The sequence below is a fragment of the Primulina eburnea genome, chromosome 12 (genome assembly GCF_022965805.1).
Source record: "Primulina eburnea isolate SZY01 chromosome 12, ASM2296580v1, whole genome shotgun sequence".
NCBI classification, from domain to species: domain Eukaryota; kingdom Viridiplantae; phylum Streptophyta; class Magnoliopsida; order Lamiales; family Gesneriaceae; genus Primulina; species Primulina eburnea.
This window is the reverse complement of record NC_133112.1, coordinates 36,288,007-36,312,446: the sequence shown is the minus strand read 5'-3', so window position 1 is coordinate 36,312,446 and position 24,440 is coordinate 36,288,007. Positions and strand designations below refer to the sequence as shown.

The 24,440-nt window shown below is 36.6% G+C and overlaps 1 protein-coding gene across 2 annotated transcripts; it reads left to right on the top strand.

The window, feature by feature from the left end:
* The first annotated feature begins 1,293 nt into the window (after positions 1-1,293).
* On the top strand, positions 1,294-23,236 carry LOC140807214 (peroxisomal nicotinamide adenine dinucleotide carrier-like). 2 transcript variants are annotated; one of them, XM_073163965.1, is made up of 9 exons: positions 1,294-1,457; positions 1,818-1,948; positions 13,053-13,107; positions 13,694-13,795; positions 17,116-17,184; positions 17,254-17,349; positions 17,457-17,525; positions 17,778-17,832; positions 19,663-20,256. In XM_073163965.1, exons 2-9 carry the CDS (start codon positions 1,929-1,931, stop codon positions 19,698-19,700), a joined length of 504 nt encoding a protein of 167 aa, XP_073020066.1. In that variant the 5' UTR covers positions 1,294-1,457; positions 1,818-1,928; the 3' UTR covers positions 19,701-20,256. The 2 variants fall into 2 exon arrangements, with proteins under 2 accessions (XP_073020066.1, XP_073020065.1); XM_073163964.1 differs by lacking the exons at positions 1,294-1,457; positions 1,818-1,948; positions 13,053-13,107; ... (2 more) ...; positions 17,254-17,349; positions 19,663-20,256 and adding an exon at positions 20,346-23,236 and having other exon boundaries at positions 17,480-17,525.
* Positions 23,237-24,440: the final 1,204 nt, after the last annotated feature.

Genomic DNA, 24,440 nt, shown 5'->3' with positions numbered 1-24,440 from the left:
ATATTAAATTGAATATGATTTGTTTTATTTTTTAAATCTATAATCTTTTGAATGAGGTGGCTCAAAAAAAAAATCTTTTGAATGAGTTATATATGCAAGAAGTTTCTCAAAAATAAATTAATATATACAAATTTAAGACTTCCAATAATATAGTATTAAATATAAAAAAAATGTTATCGTAATTTTGAATTTTTGTATTTAAATAACATATTGCATAAATATGTTATATCATTAAGAGTTGAACACTTTTTGATAAATATAATAAAATATTAATTAAATCATATTTTGTCATTTGTCTAGAAGATAGAATAATCAAAATTCATTGATTTTATTTGCATGTAGATTAAGTTAAAATATTTTTTACAAAAAATAAATATAATTTGTAGAATACTGAAATAAAAAAATTCTTTGGTTTTATATGCTTGATGAAACAAACTTTTTTTTTCTACAAAACACTTAATTTGTGTGGAGATTTGTAGAGGCATCAAATAGAGAAGAATATACATTTCTTCTCATAAGATTTGCTAATGAAGATGACGAGAATATTGTTTTTTTACAGAGAAGAAAAAACTAATGACAAAAAAAATCGTGAAAGCAATATAAATTGAAAATATAAAAGAAAAAAAACATTTGACGGAATAATTTAATTTAAGGTCATATTATCTATATTATATTTTTATTTTTCATAAATCAATAACGCGTGATAAAATAAGTGGTCAACGTTATGTATTATACTTTTTTCTTCTCTTAAATTTAATTTTAATAACTATTGTGATTTGAAATCCATCCATTCAATAATAACCTTAGATCTATAACACATAAAATTTTTAAACAAATTACGGATAATGCTAAAGGTACAACCAATATATCGTACTGCGATATTTACAACAATTATATCGTGAGATTTTGTTATTATCTAATGAGATTTTATATTTAATTTATCATGAGATTATGATAAATGAAATTTATGTATTGATTTTTTTGAATTGTAAGAATTATTGTACAAATTTGGTTGCACATGTTGCATTACTCATTTTCTATTGACTAATATAGCATGAAATCATTAATATATAATTTTTTTGTAAATTAATCTCTTCTGATCTAATTTTTTGTAACAACAATTATTGCTAATAGAAATGTATTTTCACGTGCGTCGCACGTGTCTTTACCTAGTATTATTAAACGCATGATGAGACCATATATTGCTCAGAGGTCAAAGAACAATATCTAAACTAGGCACGCTGATGCTCGCAGATAACATTCAACTGAAATTTACTGGATCTTGTCTTTATTGGAAAATAGGAAGAAAGTAATCAGTGACTCCTTATTATCAACTAGAAGCTCTCGCAAATATGTAAGGATGAGCAGACAACATTCAGGTGGCTGCAACCAGTCACAAGAGCACAGGAATTTTTTGGTTAACACATCCCAGTTATCTTAAATAAATCGTGTGAAATGTGAGCTCATTTTTCCTTTTGTGCCTATTGTTTGGAACAGTCTTAGTTTTCGAACTTAAGTTGAATTTAAAAGCAAACCCTAGCTACTAACACTAACAATTATCAATAACTGGATCATCTTCAAATTAATTATTATTTAATTGCATTCTCTTTTTGGTTTTATCTAAGTAGCATCTATCTGTGATAAGCTTTGCTTTAGCTAATAGTAAGTGAAAATTTGCCCGAAATGCAAAGAAACATTAATTATCTAATTACTCTGTTATCCTATTATGACTCTTATCTAAATTTCCTTAATTCTATATACATCCTAAGCGGTCCAAATGTCTAATTTCTTATATAGTTGCACCTTTTATGGTACAGGGTGTTTACTATTATTTCTATCAAATATTCAGGAACAAGGCAGAAGCCACTGCACTCGAACGTAAGAGGAAAGGTGCTGGTGATGGATCAGTTGGAATTCTCTCCTCACTTATGGTGGCTGCTCTATCAGGGTAAACACTTGTCCAAGGAATCCTTTTGATACATTTGATCCTAATAAAGTACTGTATTTTTACATGTTTTTATAGTCATTTAGTTACTCAACTTAGCATTGACCTCATAATGACTACCTCTGTACTTTTTCTTGGGGCAGGAGTTGTAATTTAATTTTCTGTTCCACATTAGAACACCATTTCTTTAAATTTTGTACCAATTGAACTTGTTTTGTAACGTCAGTTAGTCAGTGTTTGTGGAGGGGCTTATAGCTATTTTCCATGTGGGGATAGGGTCAAACTCATTTAAAACCAAGCTTGTTCATCCTTGAACCATGTTACTTCAATTTCTCCATCCAGTTATATAATCTATATAGATAAATTTTTGGTGGGTTAGGCATCACTTGTTTTTTTTCCTTATGAATGGAAACTTGAACCTATTTTCTTTGAATTGTGAGATGCATTAATATTTCATGTTTTAGAATTTACATCTTATTTATTTGGAGAATTATATATTGCTCCAACATTTATAAAACAATCATTAAATATTTTTAAAACTTGATTGTAATAATACAAACGATGAGGAATTCACTGGCCGGCAAGTATGGCACAATTGCAATTCAAAAGATTTTGTCTAGTGTCTTCTTGTGAGTTATGATAAAGTGGTTTTATTTTTGTCAAAGTATAAGAGCATGCTAGGTAGTGTTTCAATCTATAATGATTGGCATTATATTTACTTATATATCCATTATGTTCCTTGCCATCACTCTGTTATTCATTTGGAAGAATCAATTGAATGTATGGCATGCTTCTGGACCAACTATGTAACAAAAATATTGATCTCTCTTGCTGCTTGGACGTGCAGGGACATTTAACACAACTTTTTTTAAAAATTAGCAATAGTAGGAAAAATGCTTGTATGTGAAAATCTTGTTCTTTAATTCTTTACCATATACAATGTTCTATAGATGATACTGTCTTTTTTGTATGCATAAATGCGATTAGATGAAACTCATCTTTCAGTTTTTTCCTCTTTAGTGTATTCTCTAGTTAGGTCTTATTTGAATATCCCAATTGAAGGGAAATAATTTCACCGAGTTTGAATTGATATATTCTATTAACTTAAATTATTGTCCCTAATATTATCCTTCCTTGTTGATTTAATTGAATAAAATATTTAATATAATTTTGCCATTCTTAGATGATGAGATATCTCGAAGATTTGATTAAGAGTGATAGCAAATCGATGAAATATGGTAATATTGTTTAAAAAGAATTTATTCCTAATAAAACTCTTACTTTCCTTGTGTTTTAGGTTTTCTTGTGGAGATAGAACTCTTCATCTATAAATAAGGAGTCAAGCTCATTGGTGAAGGTTGCTTCGATATTGACTATACACACATACACGAAGAAGAATTTTGCAGAGCAAAATAATTCTCGAAGCCGTTGCTGTTTGAAGTGGTGATCGCCGTGTTGTTCTGAATGTTGTCCACATCTACAGACAACATCCGTAACGATGTTGACTGAAGATTGCTTCTGATTGATCGTGCTTTTCGGGATCAAGTTTTTGCTTTCTTATTCATGTTTTAATATTGTTGGTTATTTTAGAAAGCTTTATTGTCTCAAAGTGTTGAGAAAATTGATTTTAGTATTATTCACTAGTGATTGGTTTTTGTGTAAACGTTTGGGTTTTCTAGTGATTAATTTTTGCCATAAAGCACCGCACAAGTATTTATACTTGTGCATATTTAATCATGTCCATCTATTTATCTTTGTGCGAATTTGTGTTAAAATTTTAATTTTTCGCTGCATGTTGTCCTAGATGTTGTAACATCTGACACAACATTTAATTCTGATAAATCACAAATTTGCATCTTATATTAATTCGGTTAAATTTTTGTTATTTTATCATCTGTCGAACTCAATAATTCTTACAAGTGGTATCAGAGCCTACTCTTGATATACTAAGTGTTGATTCTAGGTTTTTGTTTGTGTTTGACAGAAAAATTAATTGAATGGATACATCACTTGCTAATGATGCACTTCGTCCACCAGTCCTTGATGGAACCAACTACAGTCTATGGAAGGTCAAAATCAGATACTACATAAAATCTATAGATGAAAGGGCATGGCAGCGTGTCATCAATGGTTGGACTTCTCCAATCATGCTAGATCAAGATGGTGACAGCTTCCAAAAGCCTGAAACTGAGTGGACTGCTGATGAAGTACAAAGTTCGAACTATAACTCAAAGGCCTTGAATGCTATTTTTACGTCTGTTGACGTGAATATGTTTAGCTTGATCACAAACTGCACCTCGGCTAAAAGTGCATGGGATATTCTCCAAAGACATTGTGAAGGCTCTGAAAGTGTACGACGAACCAGGTCAAGGATGCTCACTTCCAAATTCGAGATGATAAGGATGGAAGAATCCGAAAATATACTAGAATAAGATCGTCGCTTACGGGAAATTGTTAATGGGGCGTTCAGTCTGGGAGACCCTATCTCAAATGAACGGTTAGTTAGCAAAGTCCTTCGCTCCTTGCCCGAAAGATTCAACATAAAAATTTGTGCTATAGATGAGGCTAAGGACACTTCTCAAATGCCTTTGGAAGACCTTGTTAGTTCACTTCGTACCTTCGAAATGAACATGGACATGCAAAAGAAAGAAAAGGGGAAAACGATTGCTTACCAAGCCTCAAATGACTCTTATAATGAACTCCTTCAAATTTCTCAAGAAGTCAATGATTCTGATCTTTGCGAAGATTCTATCTCTTTTATCACAAAAAAATTTGGAGATTACTTGAAAAGAATTCGAGATAAGAAGAAGGATGCACAACCATCGAAATTTCCAAGTCTCTCACCTCTTGAAAGGCCACAAAGGTTCTCTGCCAAGCAACAATTTCAATCAAGGAACGAAGGCAAGGGACAACCTACTCCAAGGAAGTATGATTCGGTGCAGTGTAGGGAGTGTCAAGGTTTCGATCACTATGCAAATGAATGTGCCAACAGATTACGCAAGAATAAAGGATACAATGTCTCCCTAAGAGATGAAGAATCTGATGTTGAGGAAAAGCCCACTGATGAAGAGAATCAAACCTCCTTGACTGCATTATTGACAGAAACTCACTGGCTGCAAGTGAATCCTTCAGGTGTTGCACTAGGTGTTGCCACACCCGGCCGCAGCATCTTTGAAAAATCAGTCTGCTTCAAATCTACAGTTTCTGGAAATTCGAGTGAAGATGATATGGAGGCTGATGGTGAGGAACTCACCCTTGAGTGTGTGCAAAAACTTTATGAAGAGCTCTTTGAAGACTGGACCAAAAGAAACAAGCTAAACTCAACCCTCATGAAAGAAAACATCGATCTAAAATCTATGGTTGCCAAACTTGAAGTTATCCTGACCAAAAAGGATTTGGAACTAGGTAAGACCAAGGATGAACTTCAAAAGGCAACTGAAACCTTATCCAAGTTCAATTCAAGTACATCCAAACTTGATTCCATACTCTTGATGGGAAGAGATGACAAGAAAGGTTTAGGGTTCAAAGACAGTGTGTTCGAAAAAGGCGAATCTTCCAAGTCTACTGTTTTTGTGAAGGGAAAAGATGATCCATCTCAACAAACGCAATCCAAGTCACCAATCAAAAACTCTCCACCAAAAAAGGCAATCTGCCGCACCCATTCCTAAGAAAAAATGCAGGCACGTATGTCATTACTGCTTTATGCCTGGTCATATCAGGCCCTACTTTTAAACTCAGAGATGATCGCATGTATCAAAAGCCGAGTCGGATGTTGCCCCGAATGTTGTCCAACACTTCCCGCAACACCTCCTACCAACGACCTACAGTAAGACAAATTTGGGTACCAAAGGTAAAAACTCACTGTAATGTTGTCTATACTTCGTTGAAAACTAACACTGCAGGTCATTGGTATTTTGATAGTGGAAGCTCACGCCACATGACGGGTTCAAAAGAACATCTCATTGATTATGTTGAACAAAATTGTGGTAGAGTGACCTATGGAGGGGGAACTAAAGGAAAAATTGTTGGAAAAGGCACTTTGAATGTTGAAGGACTATCAAAGTTCCACAATGTGCTCCATGTTGAAGGATTAAATTCAAATTTTATAAGCATAAGCCAATTGTGTGATGATAATTTGCTTGTTAAGTTTGATAAACATACTTGTGAAGTTTTTGATGAAACTAACTTGTGCATTATGACAGGTACAAGGTCTTCGGATAACTGCTATCAAATAGTTGAAGAGCTGTCATGCAAACGTGTGCAAATCACCGAACTTGATCTTTGGCATCAAAAACTTGGCCATGCAAATTTCAAAACCTTGAAGAACCTGAGTAAGTACGATGCAGTTAGAGGTATGCCTAATCTTTCCTCGGGAATACCATATGTGTGCGGAGACTGTCAAAAAGGTAAACAGACTCGCGTTGCTCACCCAGTGTTGTCAACATCTGGGACAACATGCTGTCTGGAATTACTACACATGGACCTTATGGGTTTTATGGAAGTGGAAAGCTTTGGAGGTAAGAAGTATTCCTATGTGTGTGTTGATGATTTCTCACGATTTTCATGGGTTAGCTTTATAAGGGAGAAATCGAACACTTTTGATGTGTTTAAACAATTGGTCACAAGAATCACAAACTTTCATAACTTGAAGGTGAGAAGGATCAGGACTTATCATGGTAAGGAATTTGAAAACTCGCTATTCTCATTTTTTGTGACAAGAAGGGGATCTTACATGAATTTTCAACACCAAAAACCCCACAGCAAAATGGCATTGCCGAACGCAAGAACAGAACTTTGCAAGAAATGGCAAGGGTGATGCTAGCTTCGAAGAATATTTCAAAGCGTTTTTGGGAAGAAGCCCTTAATACAGCTTGTCATATTTCTAATAGGGTGTATTTGAGAAGTGGCTCAACAATGACTTCTTATGAAATAATTATGGGAAAGAAGCCTAATCTGAAATATTGTCATGTTTTTGGTTGTGTCTGTTACACTTTGAATGATAGGGATCAACTTGCAAAGTTTGATTCAAAGAGTGATAAGTGTTTGTTTTTGGGATATGACACTAATAGTCGAGCCTATCGCATGTTTAATTTAAGGACTAGGACTATTATGGAATCCATTAATGTTTTTTTTATGACTGTGCAGATCTCAAAAAGAAAACTGGTGAAGATAACATTAAAGACCTTCTGGAAATTCCAATCATACTGGAAAATGCAGATGTTGTCCCAGATGTTGCAACATCCAGCACAACACCTGACACTGAAGTCACGGAAATTGAAGAAGAAGATGATGGACATAATATTCCAAGTAAAATTTAGAAGAATCATCCATCGTCCCAAATACTCGGAAATGCACGCGAGGAAGTTCAAACACGAAAGAAAGACAAAGTAGACTACCGCAAAATGGCCGGACTTATGTGCATGAGCTCAACATACAACCAGGTTAGATTTTCATGTTTTTTTATCTAATGTTGAACCCAAAAATATTGACGAAGCATTAAAAGATGAATTTTGGGTTAACTCCATGCATGATGAACTAGAGCAGTTTATTCGAAATGATGTGTGGACCTTGGTTCCACCTCCTGATCATGGTAACATCATTGGCCTAAATGGATTTTCAAAAACAAAACTGATGAGTCAGGGAACATCATTCAAAATAAAGCACGGTTGGTTGCTCAAGGGTACACACAGGTTGAGAGGGTTGATTTCGATGAGACCTTTGCACCTGTTGCCCGCATTGAGTCAGTCCGACTGTTGCTGGCAATTGCATACTACATGAAAATTAAACTGTTTCAAATGGATGTGAAAAGTGCATTTTTTAACAAGGTGTTGAGTGAAGAGGCGTATGTGAGACAGCCGAAGGGCTTTGAGGATCCACACAATCTCGGCCATGTGTATAAACTGAAGAAAGCATTATATGGCTTGAAGCAAGCACCTCGTGCTTGGTATGGGAGATTGACTGAGTACTTGCTTGAAATCAGATTCAAAAGAGGTGAGGTAGATAAAACACTTTTCATTCAGAAAGTCAAATGTGAGATTCTCATTTGCCAAATCTATGTTGATGATATAATCTTTGGTTCTTCATCTCAAAAGCATGCTAATGATTTCGTTGAGTGCATGTCATCTACATTTGAAATGAGCATGGTTGGTGAATTAAGTTTCTTTCTTGGGTTGCAAATTAAACAAATGCATGATGACATCTTTTTGTGTCAAAGCAAGTATGCTAAGAATCTGATTAAGAAATTTGCAAATGAGAACACCAAACACACGAAAACTCCTATCGGCTCGAGTGAAAAATTGTGCAAAGATGATGTTGCTGAAAATGTTGACTACACCTTATATCGCAGCATCATAGGTAGCCTCCTGTATTTGACTGCCAGTCGCCCTGACATCATGTTTAGTGTTTGTTTGTGTGCTAGATACCAATCTAATCCTAAGATTTCTCACTTAAAAGCCATAAAACGAATCCTACGATACATAGACGGAACCTTTGATCTAGGATTATGGTATACACATGAAACCAACTCTAATTTGGTGGGATTTTCTGATGCTGATTGGGCGGGTGATTTAGATGATAGAAAAAAATACATCTGGGGGTTGCTTTTATCTTGACAATAATTTGATCTCATGGCATAGTAGGGAACAAAATTGTGTGTCACTTTCAACTGCTGAATCTGAATATGTGGCAGCTGGAAGTTGTTGTTCTCAACTTTTGTGGATGAACCAAATGATAGAAGACTATGGACTTAAGAGTGAAACTTTAGTTGTTTATTGTGATAATTCAAGTGCAATCAATATTTCAAAGAATCCAGTACAACACTCTCGAACTAAACACATTGACATTAGACATCACTTTATTCGAGATCTAGTAGAAAAAGGATTGATTCGAATTGATTTTGTTGGTACAAATAATCAATTGGCTGACATATTCACAAAAGCACTAGGCTTTGAGAGATTCTCCAACCTTAAGAAATCTCTCAGCATGTGTTTTGCCTAATCATTCATAGATGTTGTCTCAGATGTTACAACATCTCGGACAACACCTAATCTGCATGTGCATTTTTAGGACTTAGGCATACTACATTGCATTCATACTGTGATATGATGTGTTAAAACTATGTAGCATTATCTATTGATGCACTTACAATTTCTGTTACTCCTTATATCTTCACACCTATGTATATGAACTGTGTCATAAAGAATTTGAAGATTGGTCAGTCCACTCTAACCAATGTAAGAAGCAATGTAAGTAAAATTGAAACTTTAAGTGCTACGTCTGTGCTTAGAAGGAAAGATGGAAAAAGCTGCCTAAAGTAGCCCAATGAAGACTGGACTCTTAGTGTGGGAGCTATCCCTTCTAAAGATTAGCACAAAAATAGGAGAAAATGGAAAACTGTGATCGGAAAACTGTTAAATCATGAGGTGTGAAGAAAAAATGGAAAACTGTGATCGGACAACACTTCATCTGTAAACATATTTCACATCAGCTTACATGTTTCTGTTTATGTTACATTCTGTTACTAGGCATCAATAAGTCATGCATAAACATATCATTGTGAATTTTTGTCATGTCATAAGGTTACTCGGTTGTCAACGAAAGAAAATTCTATAAAAATTCAATTTTTGCAGGAAATCGAATTCATGTGTTCCTTGATGTTAAGTGGAGTTAATTCGATGTGGGTTCTGTGTCTGGAATTAGTTTGAAAATAAATTGCACACAATTATCGCGATAAATTCCGAAAGGAGTAACGGTTGTGTTTTTTGCCCGTTGTCTTTTTACCGTTTGATTGAGTCAATCACTGAATTTGCTACCGTTGCACTGTGCTTATCCCCTTATTTTTACCGCCTAACACAGGTCATCGGCACTTTTACTTTTTCTGAAAAACCTCGATAATTTGCATCTGCAATTTCTGTTCTCTCCCTTCTCTCTGCAATTCTTCTTCCTGTTCGTAAACTAACCCGTGTAAATGGCAGGCCAAAATTTTGATCCTCAGGACATCCGTAGCGAGATGGGCCGCACGGAGAATGTTGCCCCAAATCCAGAAATATCTGGAGCAACATCAACTGATCAGAATAAATAGATTATACCCGCCGTCCTAACGCCAGAGCCATTGGAGGTTATTGAGCCCGGAGAAACAGGGAACCCTGCAGACATTGAAAATCCACCTATTTTCCGGTTTCCCAGACCATCACAACCACCAAGGCGACGCTCAAAACGACAGGCTAGGTATAACCCAGACCTCACGCCAGGGAAGAGATTCTGGTTCAAGGGCCAGCCCTCTACTCGCCCTCCTATGGTTGATCCTGTCGAAACCTCGGGGGATGATTCGGACGACGGAGACTATGAACTGGTAGCTCGTAAGAGGGTCGCTCCTGCAAAGAAGCAAAGCACTCAAACTGATGATGCAAGGCAACCTGCTGAACCTGATGTAACTGTCCCTCTATCTGAGGCTGCCAATTCTTCAACCAGTGCGGCCACTGCATCCGATGAGGACGTACCTTCTGCTCCTCCAAGAAAGGCATCACCGTCTACTAAGGAGGTAATCACGTTGGCCCAATTTATGGCCAACCTGAAAAATCAGAGAACTGAATCCACTGCTATTCCTACTGCTTCCATACAATCTGAAGGCTCTACTGACTCAAGCAAATCCACTGATATTCCAGCCGAAGAAGATGGTGTTTCTGAAGAAAGTGAGCATGCTGAACAGGATGCTGCCGAAGATGTTGCCCACATTGACGACAACATTGACCTCAGTGACTATGACTTGGACTCCACTTTTGCTACCAAATTCTACACTGAGCACGCAGTTGGCTAGTGGCACCTTTATGCAAATCGCGACGTCATCGAGGAAAGAAATATTGACATTGATTCCTTTGAAAGGCATAATCTAATCACTTTCCTGAAACAATGCTCCTTGCTCTCCACAGTTTCCGCAGTCATACCGTTCAGTAGATGGCCCGTGTTGGAGTTCTATGCGAACCTTTCATCTGGTGTAGGTGATGAAAGATCTGCCAAATTTGGATGAGTGTTTGTTCGAAACAGGATTTTTGAGTTTAGCCTTGCCACCATCAACTCCTTCTATCAGACTCCTACAGAGGATGAGGATGGGCTTGCTCTTGAAATTCACCTCGTCACCTCCACAATCACCGGGGGCATGGTCACTCATTTTCCGAGCCATCCACAGAAATTACCAGCAGCTAAATTGACCTCTTTCTACTCGGTGCTTCCCAAATTTTCAGTCCGAAATTGGACCCCCACTACAAATACCACTGCTGTCACTCGACACCAAGCTGTGGTCTTATACTCCATTGGAACTAAGGGGATTTTCAATTTCGGGAAGCTCCTGTTCAATACGGTAATGCAATATGCAGATGGTGGTTTGAATTCATCAAAACTGCCATACCCAAGCCTGATCTATGGGCTTTTGACCTCACAAGGTTTTGCTAGGGACATCACTGAGCATCTCTCTGATCTCGGTGACACCCTCAAGATTGCCTCTGCTTTTTTTAAAGGCACTCGAAAGATAGACCTCCCCTGGTCTGAGTCACCTCCAGCAACAACTCCAGGACCCTCTCAAACCACCTCTGCCAAGGCACCCCCTACTGCTGGTCCTTCTTCACAGTCCACTTTTTCTCCGCCCACATCTGGGTATTTGAAGATTGCAGTCGCTGGGGCTCAGGCCCATCTCGATCATGCCCGTAAAAAGATTGCCCAGGCCAAAGCCGATTTGGCTTACTATGAGAATATGGCTACTATCATCGAGGCTCTGTTGGCAGTAGGTGTCTTTCATGGACAAAAAGGGGGATAAGATACTGGTCTATCTGGGACCAAGGATGATGACAGTGATGACACTGATGAGGATGAAGAAACTGAGGATGAAGAGGATGAAGATGATGATGTTTAGAGGAGTGTTTGTTTTGGTTTAAATGTTTCTATCTCTGCTCTTATTTGTCTATTATTGTTTCTGTTAGTCAACGTAGCTTGCTAATTTTCCTGTCTAGGCTCTAGCTCTTCTCACTGATAAACTGTTAATGAAACTGTCTCAGGTACTGTCCTAAATGTTGTCAACATTATTAACAACACTCTTGCTAAAAGTATTTTACTCAGGGGGAGAAAAGTTCTTTAACTCAGGGGGAGTTGATATGAGCTAATACAAGGATAAATGGGTTTGATCTCATTTTGTCCACGAAAAATCAAAAAGGGGGAGATTGATGGGAAATAATTTCACCGAGTTTGAATTGATATATTCTATTAACTTAAATTATTGTCCCTAATATTATCCTTCCTTGTTGATTTAATTGAATAAAATATTTAATATAATTTTGCCATTCTTAGATGATGAGATATCTCGAAGATTTGATTAAGAGTGATAGCAAATCGATGAGATATGGTAGTATTGTTTAAAAAGAGTTTATTCCCAATAAAACTCTTACTTTCCTTGTGTTTTAGGTTTCCTTGTGGAGATAGAACTCTTCATCTATAAATAAGGAGTCAAGCTCATTGGTGAAGGTTGCTTCGATATTGACTATACACACATACACGAAGAAGAATTTTGCAGAGCAAAATAATTCTCGAAGCCGTTGCTGTTTGAAGTGGTGATCGCCGTGTTGTTCTGAATGTTGTCCACATCTGCAGACAACATCCGTAACGATGTTGATTGAAGATTGCTTCTGATTGATCGTGCTTTTCGGGATCAAGTTTTTGCTTTCTTATTCATGTTTTAATATTGTTGGTTATTTTAGAAAGCTTTATTGTCTCAAAGTATTGATAAAATTGATTTTAGTATTATTCACTAGTGATTGGTTTTTGTGTAAACGTTTGGGTTTTCTAGTGATTAATTTTTGCCATAAGGCACCGCACAAGTATTTATACTTGTGCATATTTAATCATGTCCATCTATTTATCTTTGTGCGAATTTGTGTTAAAACTTTAATTTTTCGCTGCATGTTGTCCTAGATGTTGTAAAATCTGGCACAACATTTAATTCTGATAAATCACAAATTTGCATCTTATATTAATTCGGTTAAATTTTTGTTATTTTAACATCTGTCGAACTCAATAATTCTTACACCAATTAATGGTATTCACACCTTGTCCTTTACTCCAGGTGTGTAAATGTGCTGCTTACAAATCCTATTTGGGTGGTTGTGACCCGCATGCAGGTAAAGATCTGGGTGAATAATGTTTTACTTCGTAATTTTTATTTACAACTGGTGGTTAAAATGGTTCTAAGTATATATCTATATAGTCAGTTTGGGCTCTCGGTGCTGCTGATTGGAAGCTTCCATCAGCATTCTGCTGGTTGGGTGCTTCTGTTTCTTTTACTTTTTTGTTGATGACACAAATGCTTATGAGCTTCTTCACATTGCACAGTCGATTAAAACTGTCGTTCGATACTCAGCTCCGATAATCTAGTTTCTGTTAATTTCATCCAATCATGGTTCCAAATGGATCCTGGAGATGGTGATGGTGCAACCTCAGAAACTTTGGTCATGAATATTGAAAAATATTGTTTGTACACCTTTTACATTTTGAATTGTTTTATCTTGGTCATGATGGCCTATAGGAATTTCAATTGAAAATATAGGCGTCTGTATATTTGATACTTGCGCCACAAAGCAACTACCAGACTCCAGAGGAGGATTATATATCTTAAAGATATAAACAATAAAACGAGATATCGAGATGATGAGAAGAAGCTACCAGAAAGTATGTGCTTCCCTAATTTATTTGTTGTATATCTTGCGGACTCATATGAAGAAAAGTCAACCAAATCAGAGGGAATCTTTCTCTTCTGAGGAACTGACTCTTGATGCAGTAGAACTTCCTTCTTTCGGAACTAGTCACGCGGTATGAGTTAAGCTGCAGGTTATTTGCGGTAACGCTAGAAGTGCAAGTAGAGTTGAATATAGCATTTTACCCAAGGAGCCAACTTTTTATTTTAACCAAGACTAATCATGTAACGTCCTGAAAATCAGAAGATCCACGTAAACCACGTGCATACAAATTATTAAATTCTTTTAAAGCATAAAATATATTTTTATTTTTTTAAATTGTGTTTAATTATTTTTATGTATTTTATGCATTATTATTGCATGATATGATTTAATTCATGAAATTTTAAAAGTTCATGCACTATGATTTTTAAGTTTCATTTCGCGCACGAACAAGGAGCGGAGACCGGGAGATTTTCAAGAAAATTATTTTTATTACACGATTAATTTTTATTAATTAATATAAGATGTTTTAAAGGTATTTTTAAAGAATTGAGATTCATTGGGTATTTTTACCCGCATGATTTTAATTTTTAACGGTGCGCAAATTTTATCGAATCGGTGGACTTTTTGAGGGTTCGGCTAATATTTTCAAAAACTTTCAAACATGAAATAATTTTCGAGATTGTGTTTGGATTTAATGAGCCAATTTTTAAGCTAGTTGGACTTAAAACTCTTTTAATCTTTTATTTAAACCATTTAAGGTCATTAACTATTTGATTAATAATTAATTAAATATTATAATTGCTACCCTACATCAATTACTATATCACCAGCCGACAACCCCTCTTCCCTTCATCATTTTAAATGGTTTCCAACAGCAAACTCCATAGAAGCTCGGCTAAGCTCATTCCTTCAAGAGAAAATTCATTCGGCACTCTCCCGACGTCCGTTCTTCAATGTTCTTGCGTAGGAATCACCAAGGCACGTCATGTACTTTTATTGCTGCATCATACACGTTATATACATGTTGTATTATGTTTATTTGTTTGAGGATTTCTCGATCCAACGCATAGCATAGAGGTTCTTCGGTTTTGAGTAAAATTCATGCATCTTTTGATTTATCATTCACGTTGTCTTAGATCTGTGCAAGGGCTGCTGTTTTCTGGTTGGTTAGGGACTGATCTTAATTACAAGAGGCTGCCTTGAGGGTAGGGTCAAGGATGGGACTGTTGGTTGAAGGGCCGAGAGATGGGGTGGTCGCGTTTGATATGGGTTTTAAGGGATCGCGTGAATGGTTGGAGCCGGCGGTGCAAGAGGCGATCCAAGGCTTAAACCAGGCTGTGTGGGGTCTGAGTCAAGACTGAGGGTGGCTCGAACACTGCTGGAACCATCGCTGAAACCGATCGAGCATGGATTAAGAGAAGAGGCTGCGAGTTGTGGTCCTTGGAGGCTAGGGAGTGATCGCTTTATCTAGCGTCCATGGGGCTCGTCCCGGGGGTCTGGTAGGTTCCTTAGGGTCAGGTCTAGGTCCTAGATGGCTGGGCTCGTGACTGGTGCGAGCTGGTGCGAGCCTAGGAGCGCTAGAAGTCGGGTGGTGCATGGAAGAGTGAGAGATGGGAATAGCTGGAATTGTCCAGCAGATTTATGGTTTATTCAGAATTACTTAAGGGCTGAGTCTTGGTGGTTTTAGGCTCTTTTAAGTGTTTATAAGATACGGTAAAAAGTTGGGAAAAATTCGGTTAAGTTTCGAGTCGATTCGGGTTAAAACGGGGACACCGGTCCAAGTTTTAAAACAATTCGATTAAGTTGTGAATTTGGCTTGAGTTTACATCTAGGAATGATTTTAAATATGTTTTGGGACATTTTTAAGAGTTTGGTAAGCATTGGATCAAAATAATGAGTTTTGGGTTTATCCGAGATTTAATCGTCGCACGAAACGTTAATTAAAAGATTAATGGAAATGTCTAGATTTATGCTTAATAAAATTATGGGAAATTATATTTAGGCTACAATAATTATTAGAAGTCTAAGTTTTTAATTTTGGAATTTTATGCTAAGGTTTGGTTTAATTCGGGATTAAAACGCATTAATAGGTTATATTTAAATATTAATTTAGAAGTCATAGATATTAGCCAAATAAAAATATGAGAAAGTTCTTGTAAGCTTAAATAATTATTTGGGACGTGTTAGAGTCAATGGAATTAAGAAAATGTCAAAGAAGTGATTTAGTTGTGACTAATACGATGACACGATGACATGATGATATGATTGGAGATATCGTGAGGGAAAAGGCCCCAGAGGGAGCCCGTTTACAGGAGAAGGCCCCAGAGGGAGCCCGACGATCGTATTTCCATTGACATGATATGATGACATGATAGGCTCGGGCTCAGTTGACGGGTGAGAGTGTCACTGATGTCCCCCGCCGCCGGGTACCGCGGTTACACGTAGATGGATCCATCGACTGACATGATGACATGATGATACGAAAGTTACAGCTAATGAACTGAATTCAATTAAAAAGAAAATGTATACGTATATGATGACATGAGATGACATGATTTTACACGATATGATTTTAAACGACACGTATACGTATATGATGACATGAGATGATATGATTTTACACGATATGATTTTACACGACACGTATACGTATATGATGACATGAGATGATATGATTTTACACGATATGATTTTTACACGACACATTTACATATATGATGACATGAGATGACATGCTACGATTATTACCATGTTTTTAAAAGACACGTTTACATATATGATTTTTACTGCAGACACGAATGCTTTTAAGTTCATGAAAGATATATTGAGTATGATATTTTTCACTGCTGCGTGCTACGTATATGTACTTGTTATTCTTGATACAGGTGTGTTGAGTCTTTAGACTCACTAGGCGTGTGTGATGCAGGTGAGTTTCATGTTGAGGAGACTGGAGGTGCCGAACTCTGAGTAGGCAGACCTGGTGCAGTGACACGACCCGAGGACCACATGTTTTCCGCATTACGATTTATGAGATTGAAATGAGATGCATATTTTCATACGTTGAAGATTTTAAGATTTTTACTCCTTTACGTTTATGTTTAAATGTTATTTTGTAATGGCGAGCTTTAAAAAAAAAAAAAAATATTTCCGCACTTTTTAAAACGAGTAGACGTTACAAATCATCCCTAGCCATACCTTTTTCTCCTACTTGACAATGGTGTTCCATCTTACTATACTGCTTCTTGGTCTCTAGAAATATGTATTCTCTTTCAAATATAAAACTGGTTCAAGATATAGCAGGCCAAAAATTTTAGATCAGCGGATAAAGACATGTTTGGTATGGGTTGGATTAGTGTTTGAAGTTAGTTGAACTATACTCTGAGTCCCATCACTTGCATTTCTCTACTCATGACTCTATGTTCTTTTTTTAATTGGTGTTTTAATCTACAGATTCAAGAACTCTATGGCGAGGCTGGAGTTTTGGGATTTTGGAAAGGTGTTTTTCCCACATTGATTATGGTACGTGCAATGTAACTTAACATGGTGCTGTTGAGGTTAATATTGATAAACTGCTTTTGTTTCTCACAGGTGAGCAATCCTTCTATACAATTTATGCTGTATGAGACCTTATTGAAGAGGTTGAAGAAGCGACGAAAGAATAACAGTGAAGTAACTGCTTTGGAGGTAGTTTTTTGGACAGCTTCTGAATTTTTTCTGATAACATGGTATTCCATAATGTTACAGTTACCTTGTTCTGCCATTTTCCTACTAACATCATCGTGTCTGGGTAGGTATTTTTGCTTGGAGCTTTAGCAAAACTTGGAGCTACGGTTGTGACATATCCTCTTCTGGTTGTTAAGGTATTTCTGTTGATTATCTTATCTCATTCTTAGTTATCTACCGAGGTCCTTTCTTGAGATGGACTGTTTATCAAATATTTCTCTAATTGTGACTATTTGTTGTGCTTCTGACTGACCGCGCATCATAGAAATATGACATGAATAATCAATGTCCGCTGAAAAAAGTTACTCATGTGGTTTAAGTTTAAACTTTTCTATAAGTTAGATGTTTTCTATACTTCTATGATGGAATGTAAAATTGCTTTATTGCAGTCAAGACTTCAAGCAAAACAATCAACCAGTGGAGATAAAAGGCGTCAATACAGAGGTTTGTTTGTATGAGTGGCTTACTTTGCATTTCTCATAGTCACCTTGTATTTACTGCTGACCCATCTATGATAAACTATGAACATGTACCTACTTGGAAGTGCATTAAAATATAGTAAAACGACTCAAGCACTTAGAATGTTTGGATATACGTGCTGTGAACCATCATCAATGGATGTCATAATGATTTGTTAGAATTCTAATTTAGTTACGATGTGTCGGTGATTTTGCGCTATTTTTTCTATCATGTTTATCTTCATGTAATTTTTAATCTGGGAGAAGTCATAGTTGGCCTACAATTAAGAATTGTTGAAAGTGCTAATTGCTGTCCACTAGGTATCTTGCTCCTAGAACAAAGGCAAAATGGTCTCACTGCACAATTATGTGACATGAAAGTCTTCATTCCCTTACTATTCTAATATTCCATCTTATCCACTTGTAATTTTTAATCTATTTGAAGTAGTGATGGTTATACTCAAAATTTGGGGGGTAAATTGCTGGCAGTTTATTTTATGTAGTAGCCTGAGGGATTGAACCACTTAATTCCATGTGATGTTTGTAAGGGTATTTTGCTCGACAGGTGTGAATAAATACGTAAATAATAGCATATAACAATACTGATACGAAATATACCAATAGCAGAATTAAGATGCAAATTTGTGTTTTACCAGATTTAAATGTTATGCCAGATGTCACAACATCTAAGACAGCATCTAACATGCAGCGGAAAATTATATTTTGATAACACAAATTAACTTAAAATAAATAAATGGACAAGATTAAATATGCACAAGTATAAATACTTGTGCGGTGCCTTATGACAAAAATTACTCACTAGAAAACCAACAATGTTTACACTAAAATCTATCACTAGTGAATAATACTAAAATCAATTTTCTCAACACTTTGAGAAAATAAAATGCTTTCTAAAACAACCAACAATATTAAAAACGTAATTAATAAAGCTAAAAACATGAGTCAAAAGGAAAGCCATGAAAAACGATCTTCAGCCAACTTCGTTACGGATGTTGTCTGAGATGTTCCCAACATTCAAGGCAACACATGGTATATGCACTCTTCAAAACAGCAGCGTCCTTGAAGAAATATTTCTCTGAAATTCTATGACGTGCACAAGTGCAAACGATACACAACCACGAAAACTTCCAAGTGAAGAGTGAAAAACAAAACAGACGACTCCTCTTCAAAATAGCAACGTCTTTGTAGGATGTTTTTCTATAAAAACCATGACGTGCATAGTGCGTGTATATTGATCGAGAGAGGACTAAGTCGAGAGGGGGAGAGAGAGCTTCAATGATGTCCTTGATCTCTTATTTATAGATGTAGAGTTTTATCTCCATAAGGAATCCTATTTCATTAGGAAAGTAGAAGTTTAATTAGAAATAAACTCTATTTAAACATTGATATCATATTTCTATAAATTATTATAATGAATATCATATCTAGAAGATATTTCCATAATTATCTCATTATCTTATAAAGATAAAACCATATTAAATATTATATTCAATCAAATCAACTAGAAAGAGATAATATTAGGGAAATCTTTTAACTTAAGAAATTTTATCAATTATGAAGGGAAATAATTTCACCGAATTTTAATTGATATATTCTTTTAACTTGAATTATTGTCCCTAATATTATCCTTCTTTGTTGATTTAATTGAATAAAATATTTAATATAATTTTGCCTTTCTTAGATGATGAGATATTTCGAAGATTTGATTAATAGTGATAGGAAATCAATGAGATATGATATTGTTGTTTAAAAAGAGTTTATTCCTAATAAAACTCTTACTTTCCTTGTATTCTAGGTTTCCTTGTGGAGATAGAACTCTTCACCTATAAATAAGAAGTCAAGCTCATTGGAAAAGTTCGGCTTCAATATTGAATATACACACTCACACGTAGCAGAGATTTGCAGAGCAGAATCCGTCTCGAAGCCGTTGCTGTTTAGAGTGGTGATCGACGTGTTGTTCTAAATGCTGCCCACATCTACAGACATCCGTAACGATGTTGACTGAAGATTGTTGCTATTTGATCGTGCTTTTCGGGATCAAGCTTTTGCTTTCTTAATTACGTTTTATTATTGTTGGTTGTTTTAGGAAGCTTTTATTTTCTCAACTTGTTGAGGAAGTTGATTTTCGTGATAATCACTAGTTATAGGTTTTTGTAAACAATTGGGTTTTCTAGTGATTAATTTTTGTCATAAGGCACCGCACAAGTATTTATACTTGTGCATATTTAATCCTGTCCATTTATTTCTTTTAAGCGAATTTGTGTTACAAAATATAATTTTCCGCTGCATGTTGTCCGAGATGTTGTAACATCTGGCACAACACTTAATTCTGATAAATCACAAATTTGCATCTTATATTAATTCGGTTAAACTTTTGTTATTTTATCGTCTGTCGAACTCAATAATTCTTATAAGTGGTATCATAGCCTACTCTTGATATACTAAGTGCTGATTCTAGGTTTTTGTTTTGTTTGACAGATATATCTAATGGATACATCACTTTCCAACGCAGCACTTCGACTATCAGTCCTAGATGGAACCAATTACAGTCTATGGAAGGTCAAAATCAGGTACTACATAAAATCCATAGATGAAAAAGCATGGCAGTGTGTCATCAATGGTTGGACTTCTCCAATCATGCTAGATCAAGATGGTGACAGCTTCCAAAAGCCTGAAACTGAGTGGACTGCTGATGAAGTACAAAGTTCGAACTATAACTCAAAGGCCTTGAATGCTATTTTTACGTCTGTTGACGTGAATATGTTTAGCTTGATCACAAACTGCACCTCGGCTACAAGCGCATGGGATATTCTCCAAAGACATTGTGAAGGTTCTGAAGGTGTAAGACGAACCAAGTCAAGGATGCTCACTTCCAAATTCGAGATGATGAGAATGGAAGAATTTGAAAATATACTAGAATATGATCTTCGCTTACGGGAAATTGCTAATGAGGCGTTCAGTCTTGGAGACCCTATCTCCAATGAACGTTTAGTTAGCAAGGTCCTTCGCTCCTTGCCCGAAAGATCCAACATAAAAATTTGTGCTATAGATGAGGCTAAGGACACCTCTCAAATGCCTTTGGAAGACCTTATTAGTTCACTTCGTACCTTCGAAATGAACATGGACATGCAAAAGAAAGACAAAGGGAAAAAAATTGCATATCAAGCCTCAAATGACTCCTACAATGAACTCCTTCAAATTTTCCAAGAAGTCAATGATTCTGATCTTTGCGAAGATTCTATCTCCTTTATTACAAAAAAATTTGGGGATTACTTGAAAAGAATTCGAGACAAGAAGAAGGATGCACAACCATCGAAATTTCCAAGTCCCTCACCTCTTGAAAGGCCAAAAAGGTTCCCTGCCAAGCAACAATTTCAATCAAGGAATGAAGGCAAGGGACAACCTAATGCAAGGAAGTACGATTCGGTGCAGTGTAGGGAATGTCAAGGTTTCGGTCACTATGCAAATGAGTGTGCCAACAGATTACGTAAAAACAAAGGCTACAATGTCTCCCTAAGCGATGAAGAATCTGATGTTGAGGAGAAGCTCACTGACGAAGATAATCAAACTTCTTTGACTGCATTATTGACAGAAACTCACTGGCTGCAAGTGAATCCTTCAGGTGTTGCCCTAGGTGTTGTCACACCCGGCCGCAACATCTTTGAAAAATCAGTCTGCTTCAAATCTACAGCTTCTGGAAATTCGAGTGAAGATGATATGGAGGCTGATGGTGAAGAACTCACTCTTGAGAGTGTGCAGAAGCTCTATGAAGAGTTTTTTGAAGATTGGACCAAAAGAAACAAGTTAAACTCAATTCTCATGAAGGAAAACACTGATTTAAAGGCTGTGGTTGCCAAACTTGAGGTAATTCTGAGCAAAAAAGACCTGGAACTTGGTAAAACCAAAGAAGAACTTCAAAAGGCAACTGAAACTTTGTCCAGGTTTAATGCAAGCACATCCAAGCTTGATTCCATACTTTTGATGGGAAGAGAGGACAAGAAAGATCTAGGTTTCCAAGACAGTGTATTCGAAATAGGTGAATCCTCCAAATCTACTGTTTTTGTGAAGGGAAAAGCTGATACATCTCCGCAACCACAATCCAAGCCGCCAATCAAAAGCTCTACTCCAAAAAGACAACCTGCCGCACCCATTCCTAAAAGGAGAAAGCGAAGGTATGTATGCCATTACTGTTTTAAGCCTGGTCATATCAGGCCGTACTGTTTTAAACTCAGGAATGATCTCATGTATCAAAAGCCAAGTCGGATGTTGCCTCGAATGTTGTCCAACACTTCCCGCAACACCTCCCATCATCGACCTATAGTAAGACAAATTTGGGTAGCAAAGGTAAAAACTCACTGTAATGTTGTCTATACTTCGTTGAAAACTAACACTACAGATCATTGGTACTTTGATAGTGGAAGCTCACGCCACATGACAGGTTCAAAAGAACATGTCATTGATTATGTTGAACAAAATTGTGGTAGAGTGACCTATGGAGGGGGAGCTAAAGGAAAAATTGTTGGAAAAGGCATTTTGAATGTTGAAGGACTACCAAAGCTCCACAATGTGCTCCATGTTGAAGGATTAAATTCAAATTTGATAAGCATAAGCCAATTGTGTGATGATAATTTGCTTGTTAAGTTTGATAAACATACTTGTGAAGTTTTTGATGAAACTAACTTGTGCATTATGACAGGTACAAGATCTTCGGATAACTGCTATCAAATAGGTGAAGAGCTGTCATGCCAACGTGTGAAAATCACGGAACTTGATCTTTGGCATCAAAAACTTGGCCATGCAAATTTCAAAACCATGAAGAACCTAAGTAAGTACGATGCAGTTAGAGGTATGCCTAATCTTTCCTCAGGAATACCATATGTGTGCGGAGACTGTCAAAAAGGTAAACAGACTCGCGTGTCGTACCCAGTGTTGCCAACATCTGGGACAACATGCTGTCTGGAATTGCTACACATGGACCTTATGGGCCCTATGGAAGTGGAAAGCTTTGGAGGTAAGAAGTATTCCTTTGTGTGTGTAGATGATTTCTCACGATACTCTTGGGTAATGTTTATTAGGGAGAAATCCAATACCTTTGATGTTTTTAAAACACTAGTCAAAAGAATTACAAATTTCCACAATCTGAAGGTAAGAAGAATCAGGACTGATCACGGTAAGGAGTTTGAAAATTCTTCTTACTCAACATTCTGTGACAAAAAGGGAATTTCGCATGAATTCTCAGCACCAAAAACTCCGCCACAAAATGGTATTGCTGAACGTAAAAACAGGACATTGCAGGAAATGGCAAGAGTGATGCTGACTGCCAAAAAATATCTCAAAGCGGTTTTGGGCAGAGGCCCTTAATACAACATGTCATATTTTCAACAGAGTATATTTGAGGACTGGTTCAACCATGACTGCCTATGAAATCATTATGGGGAAGAAGCTCAATCTCAAATATTTTCATGTTTTTGGCTGTATTTGTTACACTCTTAATGACAGGGACCTATTTGCAAAATTCGACTCAAAGAGTGATAAATGCCTGTTTTTAGGAATGCAACTAATAGTCGAGCCTACCGTATGTTTAACTTAAGAACAAGGACTATTATTGAATCAATAAATGTTGTTTTTGATGACTGTGCAGATCTAAAGAGAAAAACCGCTGAGGACAATGTTGAAGATCTGTTGGACACCCCCATTACACTGGAAACTGCAGATGTTGCCCCGAATATTGGAACATCTAGCGCAACACGTGATACTGATGTCACGGAAATTGAAGAGGGGACGAATAGTGATACTGAAGGATTAGATGATGGACAGTGCATTCCAAGTAAGGTTCAAAAGAATCATCCATCGTCGCAGATAATTGGAAATGCACGCGAGGAAGTTCAAACACGAAAAAAAGACAGAGTAGACTACCGCAAAATGGCCGGACTTATGTGCATGAGCTCAACATACTACCAGGTCAGATTTTCATGTTTTTTATCTAATGTTGAACCCAAAAATATTGACGAAGCATTAAAAGATGAATTTTGGGTTAACTCCATGCATGATGAACTTGAGCAGTTTATTCAAAATGATGTGTGGACCTTGGTTCCACCTCCTGATCATGGTAACATCATTGGCACTAAATGGATTTTCAAAAACAAAACTGATGAGTCAGGGAACATCATTCGAAATAAAGCACGGTTGGTTTCTCAAGGGTACACACAGGTTGAGGGGGTTGACTTCGATGAGACATTTGCTCCTGTTGCCCGCATTGAGTCAGTCCGACTGTTGCTGGCAATTGCATGTTACATGAAAATTAAACTGTTTCAAATGGATGTGAAAAGTGCATTTTTGAACGGAGTGTTGAGTGAAGAGGTGTATGTGAGACAACCAAAGGGCTTTGAGGATCCACACAATCTCGGCCATGTGTATAAACTGAAGAAAGCATTATATGGCTTGAAGCAAGCACCTCGTGCTTGGTATGACAGATTGACTGAGTACTTGCTTGAAATCGGATTCAAAAGAGGTGAGGTAGATAAAACACTTTTCATTCAGAAAGCCAAAGGTGGGATTCTCATTTGACAAATT